Source organism: Bos indicus x Bos taurus, chromosome 5 (assembly GCF_003369695.1).
Source record: "Bos indicus x Bos taurus breed Angus x Brahman F1 hybrid chromosome 5, Bos_hybrid_MaternalHap_v2.0, whole genome shotgun sequence".
In the NCBI taxonomy this organism is placed as follows: Eukaryota; Metazoa; Chordata; class Mammalia; order Artiodactyla; family Bovidae; genus Bos; species Bos indicus x Bos taurus.
In genome coordinates this window covers 9,243,771-9,263,018 of record NC_040080.1, presented here as the reverse complement: position 1 = coordinate 9,263,018, position 19,248 = coordinate 9,243,771, and the positions used below count along the sequence as shown (strand labels likewise).

General features: G+C 53.2%; 1 protein-coding gene and 1 non-coding gene across 4 annotated transcripts in view; both read left to right on the top strand.

Moving 5' to 3' along the window:
* SYNGR1 (synaptogyrin 1) overlaps positions 1 to 10,535 on the top strand; it is a 30,443-nt gene extending 19,908 nt beyond the window's left edge. The window contains exons 2-4 of one of the 3 annotated variants that reach the window (XM_027540739.1): positions 967 to 1,204; positions 2,586 to 2,731; positions 6,731 to 10,535. In XM_027540739.1, the coding sequence (XP_027396540.1) occupies positions 967 to 1,204; positions 2,586 to 2,731; positions 6,731 to 6,952 (606 nt within the window). In that variant the 3' untranslated portion in view covers positions 6,953 to 10,535. Of the gene's footprint in view, positions 1 to 966; positions 1,205 to 2,585; positions 2,732 to 3,671; positions 4,272 to 6,730 lie in introns of those variants that run through there. The other 2 variants (XM_027540741.1, XM_027540740.1) reach the window with 2 other exon arrangements.
* Positions 10,536 to 11,823: 1,288 nt separating this feature from the next.
* Positions 11,824 to 11,896, top strand: TRNAG-CCC. Its single transcript has one exon. It is a non-coding gene; the product is annotated as a tRNA-Gly (tRNA).
* The last annotated feature ends 7,352 nt before the right edge of the window (positions 11,897 to 19,248 follow it).

Here is a 19,248-nt window from a genome sequence, read left to right as displayed (position 1 = left end):
CGTGTGTTTCTTCATAAGGCAGCTCAAATCCTGGCAGCCGCTTCCCTCAGAGCGAGCAAGGAGGGGCCGGAGAGCAGGAGCTTGACCGAGGCCGGGGCTTTGTAATCTCCTCACACAAGTGACATCCCGTCACTTCTTGCCATACTCTGTTTTGTTTAGAAGCAACTTGCGAGGCTCAGCCCTCAGTCAAGGGGAAGGGGATAGCACAAGGATGTAGATACCAGGAGGTAGGGTCAGGAGGGGCCACCCCTGCTGGCAGCCAACTCAGCTGAAATAGTCTTGGAGGTTGTTGGGGGCGTTAAAGGAGGTAACACCTGTTACACTTGGGGTCCTGCAAGTTGCCCTGTAATTGACAGGGTTGTAACTGGTGTATTCGTAACTGGTGTATTTGTTCATTTGTCATTCTTTCTGCTTGTCAGCGCCTGGGCATCAGGGAAGGGTGGGACCAAGGACAGGGCCTGAGACCCCAGGACAGCCTGTCATTCCACAGAACCCATGATGGGGCTGGCTCATGCCAGAATCAGCCAGGGGCTTGCGGGCTTGGCGGTTCACCACCTGGAGGGCTGAGACCGCTTCTTCTGGGAGGCTGGGTCCAGTCCTAGAGGAACCTTGGTGTCAGGGCCCAGGAAGGCCTCTTAGCACCTGGCTGGAAGGGGAGTGGGGCCACATCTGTGGTTGGTGCGGGGGGTCCTCAGTGCCTCCAGCTGGAGAAGGAAGTGATTGACCCACTTGTGCTGTGTGACCCCAGGCAAGTTTCCCTCCCTCTCTGGGCCTCCCCCTCTGACCTGCCTGCCTCACCTCGGCCCTGTGACTGTTTGGGGTGAAGAGGGCTCACAGAGGGGCAGGCAGCCGGCGAGGTGGTTGGTAGCCCTCCCCTCCTGCCCCCCCACCCCCCACCCTGGGCTGGTCCTAGGAGGGGCCTGCCCAGGTCTCACGGCCACCCCCACCCCTCCCCTGTCACCACAGGTGTTCTCCATCGTGGTGTTTGGCTCCATCGTGAACGAGGGCTACCTCAACAGCCCCTCAGAAAGCGAGGAGTTCTGCATCTACAACCGCAACCCCAACGCCTGCGGCTACGGAGTGACCGTGGGCGTGCTTGCCTTCCTCACCTGCCTGCTCTACCTGGCCCTGGACGTGTACTTCCCCCAGATAAGCAGCGTCAAGGACCGGAAGAAGGCTGTCCTGTCCGACATCGGCGTCTCGGGTGAGCCCCACCCCAGTGGGTACTGTGCCTGCCTCCCCCCGCCAGCAGCACAGAGTCTGCAGGGGGCTCTCCTGACCGTGATCCTGCTCAGCCTCACACACACCTGGGAGGTGGCTGCCACCCTTCTGCCTGTTTTCCAGATGGGGAAACCGAGTTGCAGGCTGTTGCAAAGGGACAGACTTGGGGTCACAAGGCTGGCAGCAGGGTCATGTAGGACCAGGGCGGGGCCCGAGACCCCAAGACAGCCCACAGCTCACGGCAGAGTAGGAACACAATGTCTGGAGGGGGTTCCTCTGCTTTCACTGGCCTCCTCTGGCCCCCCTCCCTGGTGGAGCCCCGTGAGAACTAAGCTGGGCGATGGCCAAAGGCCCTGCACACAGTAGGTGCCTTGGGAGGGTCAAGACTTGGGGCTGGGGAGCTGCCCTTGCCCTTCATAAGTGACTTTGTCAGAGGTGCCCTGGCCTCTGTCCCAGTGAGTTTGAGAGACTGATTTGAGGAGGCTTGGGCTTGGTGTCCCTGGCCTGGGGCACTCAGGTCTCCGTCTGGGGCCCCTCTAGCCGCTTCCAGGACTCTCAGGATGTGCCTGGTCTGCAGGTAATGAGGCTTGGGGCCCCTTCGACTTGAAGGTACAGATATGCCGCGAGTAGTTCTCAAACTGTGCTCCACGGAGCCCCAGGGCTCCCCTGCAGTGCCTCTGGGAGGGGCTGGGCTCTAGGTGCCAGCCCTTGGGCATGCACGCTCTTCATCCGGAGCAGCTCTGGGGCTCTCTAGGTAGACTGTAGGCACACAGAGAAGAACTTGTCCCCACAAGGCTCCCACCCTAAAAACTCCCAGACCTGGGCTCTCAAAGGAACCCTCAGGCATCTCAAGGCTCTGTGGGACTGCAAACAGACGTGTCCCCTCGTCCTCCCCGGTCCCGTTCTCTGGGAGGCTGCAGCCAGGTGGTGGGGGGGGTCAGGTGGCCGCCCCTCACAGAAGAGGTGCAGGCCTCAGGCTGGACCACTGGTCAGTCAGGGATGGAGCCGGGAAGCCTGTGCTGGCTGAGCTTAGAGCAGCACGGCCGAGGCTCACTGACTTTTCTTGTCTCTCCCCATCCCTCCCTCTCTCACTGCCCGCCCCTCCCTGACTCTGCTCCCGGCCTGGCTGCCTCCTTCCCCCCCGGTCTCTCTCCTGCTCTGGGTCTGGCCGGCCTCTCTGTTCTCCCCTGTGCTTTCCCGTGCTCCCCGCACTCTGACCCCCCCACCTCCTCTCCCTCTGTGGGTGGGGAGCGTGGGAGACTCGCCCTTGAACCTCCCCGGTTCCTTGGTTTTTTTTCTCTGTCTCCTCCTCCCCACCCGCCCTCTCCGCCCACGTGGGCTGCCTGGCCCCACACCCACCCCAGCCTTCTGGGCCTTCCTCTGGTTCGTGGGCTTCTGCTTCCTGGCCAACCAATGGCAGGTCTCTGAGCCCAAGGACAATCCGCTGAACGAGGGGACGGACGCGGCCCGGGCCGCCATCGCCTTCTCTTTCTTCTCCATCTTCACGTGGGTGAGTACACCGTCCAGCCAGGCCACACCCGCCCGCCCCAGCCGAGCTCCCGGGCGGGTGGCCTTTGAGCACAGCCAGGGTCTCTGTTCTGCTTCCGGCCTCAATGCACACGGCGGGGCTGCTCCCTGAGGAGGTAGACCGCTGCCCTTTGCCAGCCAGGACGGTCGGGGCTGATAGCAGACCCTGGCTCCGGTGCAGGGCACCCTTCCTGTGGGAACAGCTTCCCCTCCTAACCACTCTGGTCATTGAGTGGTAGTTATTTACTGTTCCCTTTTACAGACGAGAAGGCTGAGGCCTAGATGGAAAGATAAGGCTTTGAGGTTCAAGGCTGAGAAGGAGCAGAGGCTGAGAGTCAGGAGACCTGGGTTGAATCTTGGGGCTTCTCCTGATTTTCTGGGCCTCTGCCTTCCTGTCTGTAAAACGGGGAGATTGGGTTTGCAGTGGGCTGTATCACAAATGTAGGAGCCCATCTGGCAGGCAGAATGAGAGAAGGCCTGAGTGGAGCCGGCGGCAGGTGTACAGCATCCTGAAAGGGCACCCTCTACCCGGCCCCTGTTCTGAGCAGGACTGGGGACCCACAGAGGCCAGGGCTTCTGATTTTCCCAGGGAGGCCAGGAATCTGAACTTCTATGTGGATTCTGATCTTTTTGTGTTAAAAATACATATATATTTGACCTCCACATATGTATGTAGGTCAAAAAAAGCATGTCTCTGGGCGCCCCTGGCCAGAGGTCACCCCGTTTGTGGATTTTGGATCTGGTGGTCTCGCGCGCCAGTCGGCATGGCAGCGTGACTGACCCCTCCTTCCCACTGGTTCCCTGTCCTCCCAACATGTTTTTTCTTCTCCCGTCTCCCTCCTGCAGATGTCTAGGGTCATATGGGCTTCCTTCCCCCTTCGCAAGGGTTCTCCCTTCCCCTCCCACAACCCCCTCCCTTGCAGGCCTTCGGGCTGTCCTCGGCCTTCTGCAAGAAGCCCCCCGGGCTGTATATAGGCACCAGCACCGGCCAATCCTGTGAGACTGCTGCAGCCAGCCTTCCCTGTTTCCCCTTTTCCCCTGGGGCGGGGCTTGCAGAGGAGGAGTGCGTGATTGGTCACCGGGACTTCCAGGGGCGGAGTCTGAATGGCTGATGGACAGGTGCCGACTGGGCCCCCTGAAGCCAACCTCCCTGATGGCGCCTCTGCCTGCCCACTCTTCTTCCCCGCCGGCCTCACCCCTGCTCTCTCCTGGCAGAGCCTGACTGCAGCCTTGGCCGTGCGGAGATTCAAGGACCTTACCTTCCAGGAGGAATACAACACGCTGTTTCCCGCCTCGGCACAGCCGTAGGCCTGCACAGCTTCCAGAAGCAGGAAGCCCTAAGTATATGCCCAGTGGCAAGGTTGAAGGGCAGCCCACTGCCTGGACCAGCCAAGATGCCAGGTCGTGCAGGGTAGCGGAAGGCTGGCTAGAGGGGCCAGTTAAGGCTCACCACTTCCTCATCACCTCCTTTGTTGATTCTTCACGTGTCTGTTCATTCAGTAAACATTTATTGAGCAACTGTTCTGTGCCTAGTGATGAATCAGAGGTGGTTCCTGGCCCCAGGAACCCACAGGCTGGGGATGGGAAGACAGACAAACCGAAATCTCTCTCAAACTCACTGCCACAGGTTGGAGGTGGCTCCATAAGGGCTGAGAGCCCCTCTCACAGCTGCAATATGAAGGCCAATTTTACAGCCCCCATGGAGGCTGGCTGCCAAGAGGGGCCTGGCCCAGCACAGCAGAGGACTCCTGGTCTGACTCTGCTCTCGTGTGCTGCGGGACCCTGGGCAGAACCATGCCCCACTCCGTGCCTCAGTCTACCTCCCTGGACTGAGGAGTGATAATGAGCCAACCTCTCAGGGCTGTTGTGCAGATGAAACGAAGGTTGGCACAGGGCTTGGCACAGAGATGCTCAATAAATGTCACTTCTTTTGTTCATTCATTCATTCTCTCCAAGGAGTCAGGGACACCTTCATAACTTCTCCTTTGGAAGTGATTCCTGTGTGGTGAATCCCTGATCTTCCAAAGGACCTTGGCCTCCAGTCCGGCACAGGTTCCCTCCTTGGGGCCCTCAGCTGCCCTGGAACACAGACTGGCCCCCGGGACAAAGCCCGGTGCAGTGGAGATGCCACAGAGAGTGCGCCTGCTCTGAAGAAGCAGAGCCAGGTGGACCACTAGGTCCCTGGGCTCTGAACGGAACTCCCAGCCTCACCTCTGCACCCAGGCCCAGCAGGGGCCCACACCCCCTCCATGGTTCCTGTCTGTGGCTCTTTGAACTGGATGGCTCAGAGAGTCCTTAACTCAGCTGAGGTGAAGGAGTGACTGCAGAGATAGCACTAGCTGCCTGTAGCCAGAGTCCTGCCCTGGAAGGGTCTGCGAAGGTCATCAGCTCCAGACCTCTGCCTTCATGCAGGACAGCAGTAGAGTCAGGGAGCTCGGGAGGACCATGTCTGCAGAAGTTCCTCTCAGGGACTCATTCATCATTCCCTTTGTGCTCTTGTGGACTCGCTGATGGCTCAAGGGTGCTGAAGACGTGGGTAGAGCCACGTGGGTGCTTTCCACCTCCCTTCCCCAGGCTCCTGCATCTGAGCACCCTGTAGCCAGGACCTCATACCAGCATCATAGAAAATACAAAAGGGCCACTCCTGATTCCTCAGCCCACCTCCTTGAGGCCTGGTCTGCCTTTTCCAGGCCCCTGGCACTTTGCCTCTGCCTCTCATCTGTTGGCCCTCTCAGGTTCCTGGTTGACTTAGGGCCTTGTCAACTGGCTGATCCAAAGGAAGGAGATGGGGAGGGCCCTGGCCTAGGGAGGGGCAGGACCCCTATGTTCAGATCTGGGTTCTGGCACTGACTCTGCCATGAGGACCCCTTTTCTAGGCCTCAGTCTTCCTGGCCCCCAAAGAGAATTATGTAGAACATAAGCATTTTCCCATCACAGGCAGATGACCTGGGTTGGGAAGACCTCTGGAGAAGGCTTTCAGTGTAAACCTGTAAACACTATCTTTTCATGACAGGTTTAATTTATTCCCTAGCTTGGTATGATCAGTTTCATTGTCCTTAATAATAATGTAATTGCTTTTACTTAAAAAGCGTTTCCCACCTATGTGTATATGCTGTAGATAAGTCTTTCCCAACTGAGTTCTATGTAAAAAGGGCTTCAGTGGTTAGATAAGTGGTTGCTTGCTTGGGGATCCCAGCATACATGAAATAATCAAAGCTCTGATGACTCCTATGGTCCTCTGTTTAACTCAGTTTCCCAAACTTATTTGATTAAGCATTTCAGTTAGAATTAGGTTCAGCAGCAAATGACAGAAATCACAAATGACAGTGGTCTGAAAAAGTCAGTCTGGGAAGACAGTCCAGGGCTGGCATAAGTGACTCCAGAAGTCTTTAGTGACTGAGGCCTCTTCCATCCCTACAGTTTGCCTCATGGACCTCATGGTCCATTATGGCAGCTACAGTGCCAGCTCTCATGTCTGCATTCCAGGCATCAAGTCAAAGGGTGAGACAGGGAACTTGGGGCCGACGCATTGGCTAGAGCTTAGTGATAAGGCTATGCCTAGCTGCAAGAGGGACAGGATAACTTTTAGGAGAGGCCAACATTTCTCTGTCCCACCAAGAAATTTTTTTCTCCATCCCATCTAACATCCTAAGAACACAGTTGGAGAAGGATATTATGGGGCTTAGGCCATTTTAACACTCCAGAGTGGAGACTCTAGAATTTTTTTTACCCTCACTAACCTTTGGCATTAGGGGTCATCAGGCAAGTGATCTCCGAAGTTCTTATTGGCTGGACAGTGTGGTTCTGGGCTGGCTTCTGAGGACAGCTTTCCTCCATTCCCCCTCAAGCGTGTTTTGAGGATATTTAACCCTCTACTGTCCATGTCCTGTGGACTAACCTCTACTAACCCAGTGCTCTTGTCTGTCTCTCCCCTAACCACCCCCTCCCGCCTGTCCTTGTCCCTGCCAACCCCCGTCCCCAGGCGGGCCAGGCTGTGCTGGCCTTCCAGAGGTACCAGATTGGCGCCGACTCGGCCCTCTTCTCCCAGGACTACATGGACCCCAGCCAGGACTCCAGCATGCCTTACGCCCCCTACGTGGAGCCCAGCACCGGGCCAGAGCCCACCAGCATGGGCGGCACCTACCAGCAGCCGGCCAGCGCCTTCGAGCCCGAGCCCCAGGGCTACCAGTCGCAGGGCTACTGAGCCACAGGGACCACCTGCCCCCCGCCTGCCCCTGAGCCACCCCAGCTGCCCCCTGCCCCCTCCCTCCACACCCAGCCCCCCTGCTCCCTCCCTGGCTGCCCTGCCCGGCACCTCCAGGTGGTCCCACTGAGGTGCAGGGCCGCTCGGGTGGGCGGGGGCAGTGAGGGGTTGGGGGTGTCCACGTGTGTGCAGGTGTGCAGCGCCCTGGGGGGTTGCGTTCGTTCCTTATGTCTGCAGGCCTTCATTGAGCACCTGCTGTATGTCAGGCCTGTGCTTGGCACGAGTGCTAGGGCAGATGGTCCCCAGAGACGAGGAAGAGGGGATGTGGAGGAGGCCCTGCTCTTAACCAGAGGAAGGAATGGAGAGAAGGTTCCACCGGGAGGATGCTGGGAAGGTTTGACTGCGGGGTGTGAGTACCCGCAGGACGCTGGGGGCTGTCACCTGCTAGGAGTGACACCCCCGCCCTGCTCAGAGTGTTGGGCCGCCTCCATTTTATGGTTGAGGAAACTGAGGCCTGGCGAGGTCAGGGCACTCAGGCAGCCAGTGATAGAAGTGGGGCCACCATAGGCTACCCGACTGCAGAGCACCTTCTGTCCCCCAGGGTCCCCACCATCTCCCATCCCCGAGCCCGGGGCTCCGCTGCTCAGTGCTACAGTCCCTCTGGGAGGCCTTGGGGACCTCAGCCCGTGAGACACCCTGATTCTGCTGCAAGCCAGGGGCCTGCTCTGCCCCGACTGTTCCGCCCAGCGGGACAGCCCTGCCTCCAGGCCCCTCTCCCCACATCCCGCCGGCCTCTGCCCTGGCCGCCTTCCCGGGCGAGAGAGCCGAGTGGGCCGGCCTGGCTCCCATGTACCACTCCGAGCTGTGTGCATCCTCCCAGGAGCTCCAGCAGGCCTTCACGGCCTCCCGACGGAATGACTACTGTCCCTGCCTCTAGGAGTGGCGTGCTAAGTCCCTGCCTGGGGCTAGGTGGACAAGGAGGCCTGGAGAGGGAGTGCCCGGCCCAGGATCACAGTGAGTGAGTGGCAGAGCTGGGCTTGCTACCTGGGCTACTTGGTCCCAGCCACCCAGCAGGTGCCCCCTTCCCTGCCCCTGCGACCTCCCAGGAAACAGAACTGATCTGGGGCACTGTGTCATCTTTCCTTCATCCGGGGTCAGCTGGGGGCCGAGGGGCGGGGATGGCCAAGCCAAGGTCTTCCAGAAGGCCTGCCAAGTGACTGGGCTCCCTGTGGGAAGACAGGGCTCTAGACCCAGCTTGGCCTCCACCTGGAAGCTGCTGCCGTGGGACAGACTGTCCCCAAGATGAGTGGCAAGAGCCCCTCAGGCATGGAAGTCTGGGGGAGGCCACAGGTCAGGGGAGAGGGTGGCAGGTGTCCCCCGAGGCACGGGGGGTGTGAGGAGGGACTCTTGGACAATGCAGGCTCTCCACTGAGCCTTATAGGATGGGCAGACCTTGAAGCGGGGAGACTGTGGGGACGGTGTCCACCTGCCATTGCCTCGGGGAGTGGGGCAGCGGGATTGTGGGTTGGCACAGTGCTGGGTGTTCCCACCACCAGCCCCCACGAGAACCCTAAGAGGCAGGTCATAGCCACCCACTTGCCTGTTGACTCAGCAGTGATGGGGCATTTGTGGCGGGAACACAGAGGGTGGGGTGTCTGCCCTTGAGGAGCTGACTATCCTCAGAGATGAGCGTTAAACCGACCGCTGGACCCAGGGTCCCTTACAGGGGCCAGGCGCTGTGTGAGTACAGCTGTATGGATGCGGGTTCCCACGGAGGGGCCCAGAGGATGGGTAGGTGTTAGTGTGGCAGTGAGGGAAGGAGCGGGAATTTCCTTGGCAGAGAAGCAGCATCATTGCCCCCACTTAACAGAAGGAGAAACTGAGGCTCAGCGCGCGAGTGAGTTAGCAGTGGAGCATGGATCAGGTCTGATCAAGTCCTCCCAAGGGGCAGCGGTGACAGGAGAGGACCCCAGACAGCCGGATGACAGCTGCTTGTTGGGGACTTCAACTTGCCACGTCTGGGGAAGGGGCTCCCCCAGGTGGCCCAGGTTGGAACAGGCTGGGACTCTGGTATCCTCCAAGTTGAGCAGTGGGGCTGCACTAGACCAGAGGTTTGCAAAGCAGGTCAGGGTGCAGGTGGATGTGGTCTGTTTCTGGCAAAGAGAAGTTTGGTGTCCACACAGGATGCTATGAGAAGTCCTCCCCCTCGTCTCCTCCCTATCAAAAGCCTCCCTTGCTGGGGAGACCCCAGGGTGCTGCCTGTCTGTTCCCCTGGCACTGACCAGCTGCTGGTGATGCTGGGTGAGAGAGCAAGGTACTGCATATTTATTACAGCGTCTCCCTGCCACCCCAGAATGGGAAGGTTTACCAGACCCCCTGCCAGGAATGGGGGTGCTGAGTCATTTCACTCAGCATTCCCCACTAGTCCTGGGGTGCCGCCCAGGCAGGACCCCATCCGGGGTCAGGCTGTGCCCTGGTGGGTGAGAAAGAGAGGACCAGAGATGTGGAGCGCAGGATTTAATTGAGACCCAGGGCTCCTGACTCCCCTTCTGAGTGGTCGGTGGGCAAGTCTTGCTGCTTCTGTTGGCTGGGGACAATCCCCTGGAGGCCTCAAGCCTGGAGCCAGTGCTCACAGGTCAGTGGCACCCCCTTTCCCTCCCTGCTGCCCCTCCTCTGCCTCCCCCCTGCTTCCAAGCCTTTCCTTGGAGAAGGGCACCCCTGCAGTCTGACCTTGCTGAGTTTGGACCCCCTCCTCCCATCGAGTACTAGAGAGGGCCAAGGAAAACTGAGTTCCACACGAGTTTAGAGCTTCGAGGACCCTTACAGGGGTGAAGTCTGGGCCAGGAAGACAGTGACTTGTCCATGGTTAAGCACAGAGCTAGAGGTTCCAGATCCAGGTCTCCAGCCTCTGATTGTGCAGTCACAGGTCATCTGCCTGGGTGTGGCTCCTGCCACCCCTGGGGGTGTAACTGTTGGGGCCAGCTCAGAGGGTCCCAGCATCTGCTCCCCACTCCTGCCTTCCCAGGTGATTCTTGATCTTCAAAGTCTGTTGGGGATCTCAGGCTTCCCCCATGTAACCAAGACCACCCCCCCGTACTACCCCTCGGGAGCCCCCAGTCTTGGCCCAAGACCCCTTTGATTCTCTATGGAGCACAAAGGGGGAGCACCCCTCCCAACAAGAGTTTGTGGGAGGATGGACGTGTCCACCCATCTCCTGGCGCTGCCCCTCAATGTGACACTCCCCGTCCCCAGGTGCCCACAGCCCTTGTCTGGGTGCCCCCGCCCTGCCCGCAGCGTTACTGCCTGTGTATAGTATAAATATATATATTTTCTATATATAAGATGTATAATATAAGGCTCCACAAATATATCTGTGTGTGTGTGCGTGTGCGCAGTGAATGGCAGTCCCCATCCTGGGCCCCCACTCTGGACTCCCCCACCACCTGGTTAAGTCTCTCACGAGTGAATCCAGTGGCCCCATGGCACCCTCCTCTATGACATCCGTCCATTTGTGGTGAACCAGTGAAGATGGTGACTTCTGGTGACATAGTAATAAAGTGAAGACTCAAAACCCACCAGCGGACTGCAGAGCGTCACGGTGTTTCTTTGTTCTTCATGAGTGTGGTTTGGCATTTCCCTATCGCCTCTGTCTCCCCTGACCTGGAACATGCTTTATTGTTCATTATTGTTTAGTTAAAAAGTAAAATCATTACAGTTGAAGCCAGTACCCCCCAACTTGACTTGTGTACACGCACGCACACCCTATCGCCACTCTGTAGCCTGGTCCCTTCCAGAGGCAGCGAAGATTAGGAGCGTGACCTCATTCCTTCCAGACTGTTCCCATGTGCTTATGTACACACATGTTTGCAGGACACTGTTTTTAAAGTTAGCTTCCCTGAGTTGTTTTAATATTTAAACAGATCTGTAAAGTGCCAGACTCTGTACTGGCCTTAGGAGTTCAACAGTGAACCAGGTAGACTGTCCCTGACCTCACAGAGGTGGCCTTCCAGCAGGGGAGATAGATGTTAAACCAACACGCAAGCAAAAATCTCAACTGCGTGAGTGCTGAGTGTCAGAGATGCAGTTTAGACCTGAGCCCCTCTGAGCAGATGACCCTTAACCTGAAGCAGACCCCTGGGACATGATGGGACTGGGCTCCAACCCTTTGGGTTTGGGTAGACCCTGAGCCTCACTGTAACAGCCTTTCCTTCAGTCTTCAAGAAGATTTATAAAAGAAGAGATGGTTGGATAGCATCACCGACTCAATGAACGTGAGTTTGAGCAAACTCTAGGAGATAGTGAAGGACAGGGAAGCCTGGTGGGCTACAGTCCATAGGGTCACAGAGAGTTGGACACGACTGAGCAGCTGAGCAACAGCAGTGCCCACACTGTTCGCCATTTGCACTTTCTGTCCTTGAATCTTTATTCAGGTGTTCCCTCCACTCTCCAGTGACCACGCACCACATATGTTACCTGTCCAAAGACTTCAAAAGTTGACAACGAAGGACTCAGATCTGCCATCTGGGGTGGGGGTGGGGGAGTGATTCAAAAGACAAAGTCTTGGGTCAAGAAGATGGGTCCCCAAAAGGGCTGAACGGGACATCCCAGTGGAGACTGCCAGCCTTCCAAGATGACCAGCCCTCCACACCGATGTGGGTTTTCAAAAAGTCATCATATGATGGCCATTCACTGGACTGGAGGGAAGTCTGTAAAAGCCTGAAAGGCTTGTCACAGAGTCAGGACAATTGGGGGAAATGCGAAAATGCTTTAAAAAAATATTACTAGTTTTGAGAATCAGGGCCACTATATAATTTTCAAAGACCAGTTCAAAATTAAATGCACAGCCTCTTTGAAAAGTAATAAAAGGGACTTCCCTGGTGGTCCAGTGGCTAAGACTGTGCACTCCCAATGCAGGGGGTCTGGGTTCAACCCCCAGTCAGGGAACTAGATCCCACATGCTGCAACTAAGACCTGGCACAGCCAAAAAAAAGCAACAAGAAACCAGTACAGTTAAAGGTGCTAAAATATAAAGATTTTTCCTTTCAAAATATTTTATTACTTATATGTAAGGGGTAATAGTGATACATGAGTAACACTATAAACCTAAAATTGCAAAGCAAATTTTCATTGTCATAAATTTATATAATACAATAACACCTTGTTAATATGATATCTGACTATTAAACTTTTTTGACTCACTTTTTTGCAAATTCATTTACCAAAACACATACTTTTGCCAGTATCATTTCAATTGAAATAATGGAAAGCTATGACAATCATTCCTGCCTAATTCAAGATCACAATTTTTTTATAACTTTTAATTTTGAGAAGGATCTTTCTGCTGCTGCAACTGTTGCTGAAGTTGTTAAGAATATTTCATAGGCTGTCACATTAGGAGAAATTTCTAATAAACTTTCAAAATATAAGTTGAAGTACATCTACACATGATTCTTGTGGAACCATTTTCTAAAAAGATTTAACTCTTCATGCAAATCAATTTCATGTAAGTCTGACTTGTAGTTTTAAATGTAAATTTATACAGTGACATTTTAATGTTTTCCCCAACATTTTCTGTAACTTACGGAAGTTGTATAAGAAACAGAGTGACTTCATGATTTGTATATAATAACCTGTTATACATTTGCTTGCTCTATCCTCAGTTACAAGGAAAAGTTAATTTTTAAAATGCCTTCCTCACTAATAATGCAACTTCACATGAAAATGAAATTCCTTCCTATAGAAGATGGTCTGTAAATTTAATTTCTATTTCTGAGCCTGTGAATACTTGCTTTGCAATGCTGCAGCAGTCTTCAAAATGAGAGGTTCAAGCTCTGAAGGATTCTAATGACTCCTGACATGCTTTATAGCAACATCCACGCGTATGCTTTGGTTTTGTAATAATTCACTGACAGCTTACTGCAAGAGTCCTGGCAGTTCTTTCACAGCCTTGGGCTGCAGCATTTATATTTCTGTAGATGCTACAGGATCCACTTCCATGTGGGGTCCCTTCTCATCACAGCCTTGATGGACCGCAGCCATCTTCCACTGCTGCCAGTCTGGGCACAGATCCTGGCCCCTTGCAGCCCCACAGTGTCTCAAATTGCCCAGCCATGTGGGTGCACGCCCGGTGGCCAGGCCAACTGCTCCTCACCCAGACTGCCCACTGCCCGCCATTCTTGTTGGCCAGAACCTGCTTGCTGCCACCTGCTGTATCTTCTCTGCTCACACACATGCTTCGTCGTCCCGTTGGATTTCTCTTAGGAAACAAGCTCAAGGAGAAAATTGTTAAGAATTTCAAGATGCCACATGCGGACAGTAAACCGAAAACTGGATCCCTTCTGAGAGCAGGACCTTGTGTGACTGCACTGGTCACATGCCCGGGAGTTCAGCGCCCTATTTCCCCTTTATTCGATTCTGAATCTTTTAAGGTATGATTTTTTTAAAAATCATTTTATATATTTATTTATTTTTGGCTGTGCTGGGCTTTTGTTGCTGCGCACAGGCTTTCTCTGATTGGGCAGGCAAGGGTTAGCCTTTGTTCCCGTTGTGGTGGCTTCTCTCGTTGCAGAGCACAGGCTGTAGGGCCCTTGGGCTTCAGCAGTTGCAGCTCCTGGGCTCTAGAGCACAGGCTCAGTAGTTGTGGGGCACAGGCATAGTTGCTCCATGGCATATGGAATCTTCCCAGATCAGGGATCGAACCCCTGTCCCTTGAGTTGGCAGGCGGATTCTTATCCACTGCACCCCAGGGTCCAATTCTGAATCTTTTTTTTTTTTTCTCCTCCTTTTAGTCTCCTTGTTAGGTAGACAGCTACACTTGACTGGGCCTGTAATATTGTGCTATAATAAGAAACACATACTTAGTCTTCATCCAATCTGAGTTCCTGGCACAGAGCTCCTAAAAATCCTTGGAATTTCTGAATGAACTGGGTAAGAGAATTGTCTTCTTTGTTCATAATAAGCCCCTTTTAACCACACCTGAGCAGATGTTCATGAAGTGACTTGGAAAGCCCCTAAGGATGGGGGATTGTTTCCAGGGGTATCAACCCTGTGATTAAAGGGTTGGAACTTTTAGCCCTACCCGCTGACTTCTGGAGAGAGGGGAGGGGCTACAGATTGAGTTCAATCACCAATGGCCGATTATTTAATCAATCATGCCTATGTATTGACACTCCATAAAAATCTTAACCTAAAGGGCTTCCGAGAGCTTCTAGGTCAGTGCTGGGTAGATGGCAGACCCAGAGAGAGTGTGGAAGTCCTGCAACCCCTTCCACATGCCTTGCCTTCTGTGTCTCTTCCATCTGGCTGTTCCTGAAAGACATCCTTTTATGATAAATAGGCAGTAATAAGTAAAGCACTATCTGGAGTTCTGTGAGCCATTCTAGCAAAGTATTGAACCCGAGGAGGAGACCATGGGAACCACTGATTTATATCCAGTAGCTCAGGAATAGTTTCTGAAGTAAGGGCAGTCCCTGAAACTGATCTCCTAACTTGAGGGATGGGACCCTAACTCCAGGACCATAGTGTTATAACTGAATATGGGACTTCCCTGTTGGCTCAGTGGCAAAGAATCCACCTGCCATTGCAGGAGACACGAGTTCGATCCCCGGTCCAGGAAGATCCCACATACCTTGGAGTAACTAAGCCTGTGCTCTAGAGCCTGGGAAGCACAACTGTTGAGCCCATGTGCCACAACTACTGAAGCCCAAGCACCCTAGAGCCCGTACTCAGCAACAAGAGGAGCCACCACAGTGAGAAGTCTGTGCCCTGAAGTGAAGACTAGCTCCCACTCACTGCAACTGGAGAAAACACCTGCGCAGCAACAACAACCCAGCAGAGCCAAAAATAAATAAAATTATTAAAAAACAAAAAACCAAATAAGCTTTGGTTAGGACACTCAGCTGGTGTCAGAGAATTGGTCAGTGTGGGAAACCCACATACCTTTGGTGTCAGAAGTGGGAGTAGAAGTATAGAAGAAAACTTTTTCCCTTTAGGGCCAGCTCTATGGTAGGCACTTTGTAGTATCTATTTCACTTTTACACCTGTGGATAGAGGCACTATGCTTATCCCATTGTACCAAGGAGGAGCTGGGCACTGCCAGGGTCACACTGGGGCAGAGCCTGAAGCACCATAGGGCCCCACCTGCAAAACCCATGCTCTTAGGCATTTTGCTGCCTTTTGTTTAAATATTTGTATATATTTCCAGTAATTCACAGATCCTTAAAGGCTTTTATGCAGCAATTCCCCCGGCTCTGAATGTTTCTGGATCAGCAAAGGCTTCGGCTTTCATGAGCCATCCACCCTCCTCTGGGTTCACCCATCTCTGCTGTCTTCCCAAGCCTGTCCCAGTTACGTGTCCTAGAAAATGTTACTTCAAATACTGGAAAAACTTCAACAAAACCAAAAGCCTTTTCCTCAAACTTTTTCCAAATCTGCAGGCTTTTTAAAAGTCACATCAGTTGGGCCACTGTCATCGGCTGAGCCCTAGCTGTCAACATGGCAGACGCCCAGGCCCATCCTTGGCCTTCTTCTCCATCCACACTCGCTTCCTGGGTGAACCCACCTGGTCTTGTGGCTTTAAACATCCACTGTAGGAATTCCCTGGTGGTCCAGTGCCTAAGACTCCGTGCTCCCAATGCAGGGGGCCTGGGTTCAATCCTTGGTCAGGGAACTAGATCCCACACACTACAAGGAAGATCAAAGATCCTGCGTGCCACAACCAAGAGTACGCATGCCGCAAGCGAAGATCCCACGCACTGCAGCCAAGATCCCACCCTGCGGCGAAGATCCCACGAGCTGCGGCAAGGATCCCACACTGCGGCGAAGATCGAGCTTGCATACTGCAGTCAAGACCCGTCTCCAGCCTCCTCCCATGACTTCAACCATTGCCCAGCACCCCTCTAACCCACCCCTTGTTCGTGCTGTCCCCTTGGTCCAGAACGCCCTTTCTCCCTTCTCTGTCTGCTTAGTTCCTCTGTGCTCCTAGACTCAGCTCCAAGGTCACCTCCCCCTTGACATCTTCCCTGATCACCCACTCCCACCTCCCCTGCTGCTGCTGCTGCTAAGTCACTTTAGTCGTGTCCGACTCTGTGCGACCCCATGGACGGCAGCCCACCAGGCTTCCCCGTCCCTGGGATTCTCCAGGCAAGAACATTGGAGTGGGTTGCCATTTCCTTCTCCAATGTGTGAAAGTGAAAAGTGAAAGTGAAGTCGCTCAGTCGTGTCCGACTCTTCGTGACCCCATGGACTGCAGCCTACCAGGCTCCTCCATCCATGGGATTTTCTAGGCAAGAGTACTGGAGTGGCTTGCCATTGCCTTCTCCGCCCACCTCCCCAGCACTCTGTAATTACCATCTTCTTCCTGGGGCTCACCCATCCAGTCCTCACAGCAAGGTCACCTTGGCTGAGATGACTAACAGGCCAGAAAAGCAGTTTGGTGGCCCAAATGGCAGAGGCCTTAGCACCTTCTGTGAATCTGGAACTGTTCCCAGAATCCCAAGGTCAAGTGGTAGATGCGTATGGCATGAGGAGGGGGCAAGTGGGACTGGAAAAGGGGAGGAGAAGGGACAAGAACCAACACGTTTGGAGCAGATTCTATGTTCTCTTGCTAAAGGCCCTGGAGATGCTCCTGGATTGTTAAATCCCTGGGAGGTAAGGATTTTAAAAACAAAAGAACTGGTGTATAAGAGTTACAAAATAAAGGTAGCTTTCAAAGCAGTTCAAGAGACTATTCAATAAAAGACTTTAGTATGAAATTGGCTATGTATATGGAAACAATCAAGTTGGATCCCTTACACGGCATTAAAACTCCAAATGGAATATGTTAGTTGCTCAGTTGTGCCTGACTCTTTGCGACCCCATGGACTGTAGCCCACCAGGCTCCTCCATCCATGGAATGCTCCAGGCAAGAATACTGGAGTGGGTAGCCGTTCCCTTCTCCAGGGGATTTTCCTGACCCAGGGATCCAACCGGGGTCTCCCACACTGCAGGCAGGTGCTTTACCACACAATCATTTAAGTGACTATTTATGTGAATTTGGGGTAGGGGAGGTCTTTGTCAACCTAACACAGAAGGCAGTGACCAGAAAGGAAAGTACTGAGAGACCGGACTATATAAAAATGTAAATGCTTCATATGTCAACAAAGTGAAAATGAAAAACCGGGAAAAATACTTCCTACATGCTACCAGATAGAAAGGGCTTCCCTGGTGGCTCAGCGGTAAAGAATCCTCCTGCAATTCAGGAGACGCAGGTTTGATCCCTGGGTCAGGAAGATCCCCTGGAGGAGGGCATGGCAACCCATTCCACTATTCTTGCCTGGAGAATTCCATGGACAGAGGAGCCTGGTGGGCTACAGTCCATGGGGTCGCAAAGAGTCAGACTCGACTGAAGCGACTGAGCACAGCACAGCACCAGACAGAAATACAGGTTCATAATCTAAACAGACAATTCACATATAAGAAATATAAATGGGCCAAAGTTCAATTTTTCTAGTAATCACAGAAATATGAGTTAAGTCAAATTGAGGCACTGTTTAACATTTACCAAATTATCTGGGACTTTCCTGGTGGTCCAGTGGCTAAGATTTCATGCTCCCAATGCAAGGGGCCCAGGTTTGATCCCTGGTCAGGGAAATAGATCCCACATGCAACTAAGACCTGGCATAGCCAAAAATAATAATAATAATAATGAAAGTGTCATGAGGTACCATGGAGAATGCACCGTATAAAACTGCTGATGATGAAATGGTCACTGTATAGGTTATACACAGCTTTTGCATTCTAGGGTAGGAGAGGGGATCTGTTTACAGAGAAGATCCTCCCTTTGTTCTGAATTGTTTTGGAAATACCCTTTCCTCCAGCCCTCTTAGTCAGCTGCAAAGTAACAGCCCCCTGATGCTCTTGGGGATATTCCAAGCTAGCTGCTTTAGACTAAGGTGTTAAATATTCTAATCCATTATATAAACTGGGTTAGCTAGTTAAAGGACGCCTCCAGCCCTCACCCCAAACTCGATTTTGGACTGCTCTCTGCAGGAAGGTGCAAGAGCAGGAGCTGAAGCACGCTTTAGATGGGAGGCCAGGATTCTTCTCCCCTGCGGTGGCGGCTGGGGTGGTCTGCATGCTGGGCAGTAGGCTGCATGCTGGGCAATAGGGGTCCAGTCGAGGGCATTGAGCCCCTAACCAGAGACCAAGGTGGGCTAAAAAGAAAACAGTCATGTGGCCCCCGTGGAGAATCCCAGACTGTGGACTTTGGCAGCAGCGACCTCCGGTTTCAATCTGCCTTTTGTTCTCCACAAACCTGCAGTCAGATTTTTATTAGGTTGGTGGTAGCTGTGTTTTAGGGAATTCAGGGAGAGTGTTGAGCCTAGAGAAGCCGTCCTGGGAGCTGAAGCCTGGAGATATCAGTAGATGGCAGGAGGTGACCCATTTCTTGGAAGAAGGGCAGCGGTCCAGAGGAAGGGAGGTGGCTCAGGCGATGAGTGGCAGCCAGGTCAGAGCAGGAAACAGGAAGCATGGCTTGCAAGTCACTTGGCAAAGTGAACATTTGAAAACTTGGTCTCATGGGCTGTATTAAAGAGCAGTGTTGCCCAGGGGCCCAAACCCCAGAATTCCAGGACCCTTGGCTGCATGTCGGAGGCAGGAGAACAGGCCCTTTTCTATGCCGGGTGACTGGAAATGGCAACTGCAAACTGGGAGGCAACTTTCCAGTTGCAGCAAAATCCTTAAAAATGTGCATACTCTGATCTTAGTTCCCCAGTCAGGGGTTGAACCTGGGGCCATGGCTGTGGAAACACTGAGTCCTAACCACCGGACTGCCAGGGAACTCCCAATAGCTCATTTCTTTTTATCTTTGATAATATTTCATTGGTTGGATGTCCCACAGTTGTTTATTCGTCTACTGAAGGACGTCTTGGTTGCTTCAGTTTTGGCAATCATGAATAAAGCTTCTGTAAACACCCATGTGCAGGTTTTTGTGTGAATGTAATTTTCAACTCATTTAGATAAATACTAAGGTGCATAATTGCTGGATCATACAGTAAAACTATGTTTAACTCTGCAAGAAACCACCAAACTGTCTTCCAAAGTGTGTGTGCCTTTTCTGCACTCCCACCAGCAATAAAGGAAAATTCCTATGGCTCTACATCCTTGTGAACATTTGGAGGTGTCCATGTTTTGAATTTCAGACATAATAATAGATGTGTAGTGGTATTTCATTGTTTAATTTGCAGTTCCCCAAAGACATGTGGGGGATTCCCCATTGGCTCAGTGATAAAGAATCCACCTACCAACCAAGGAGATGT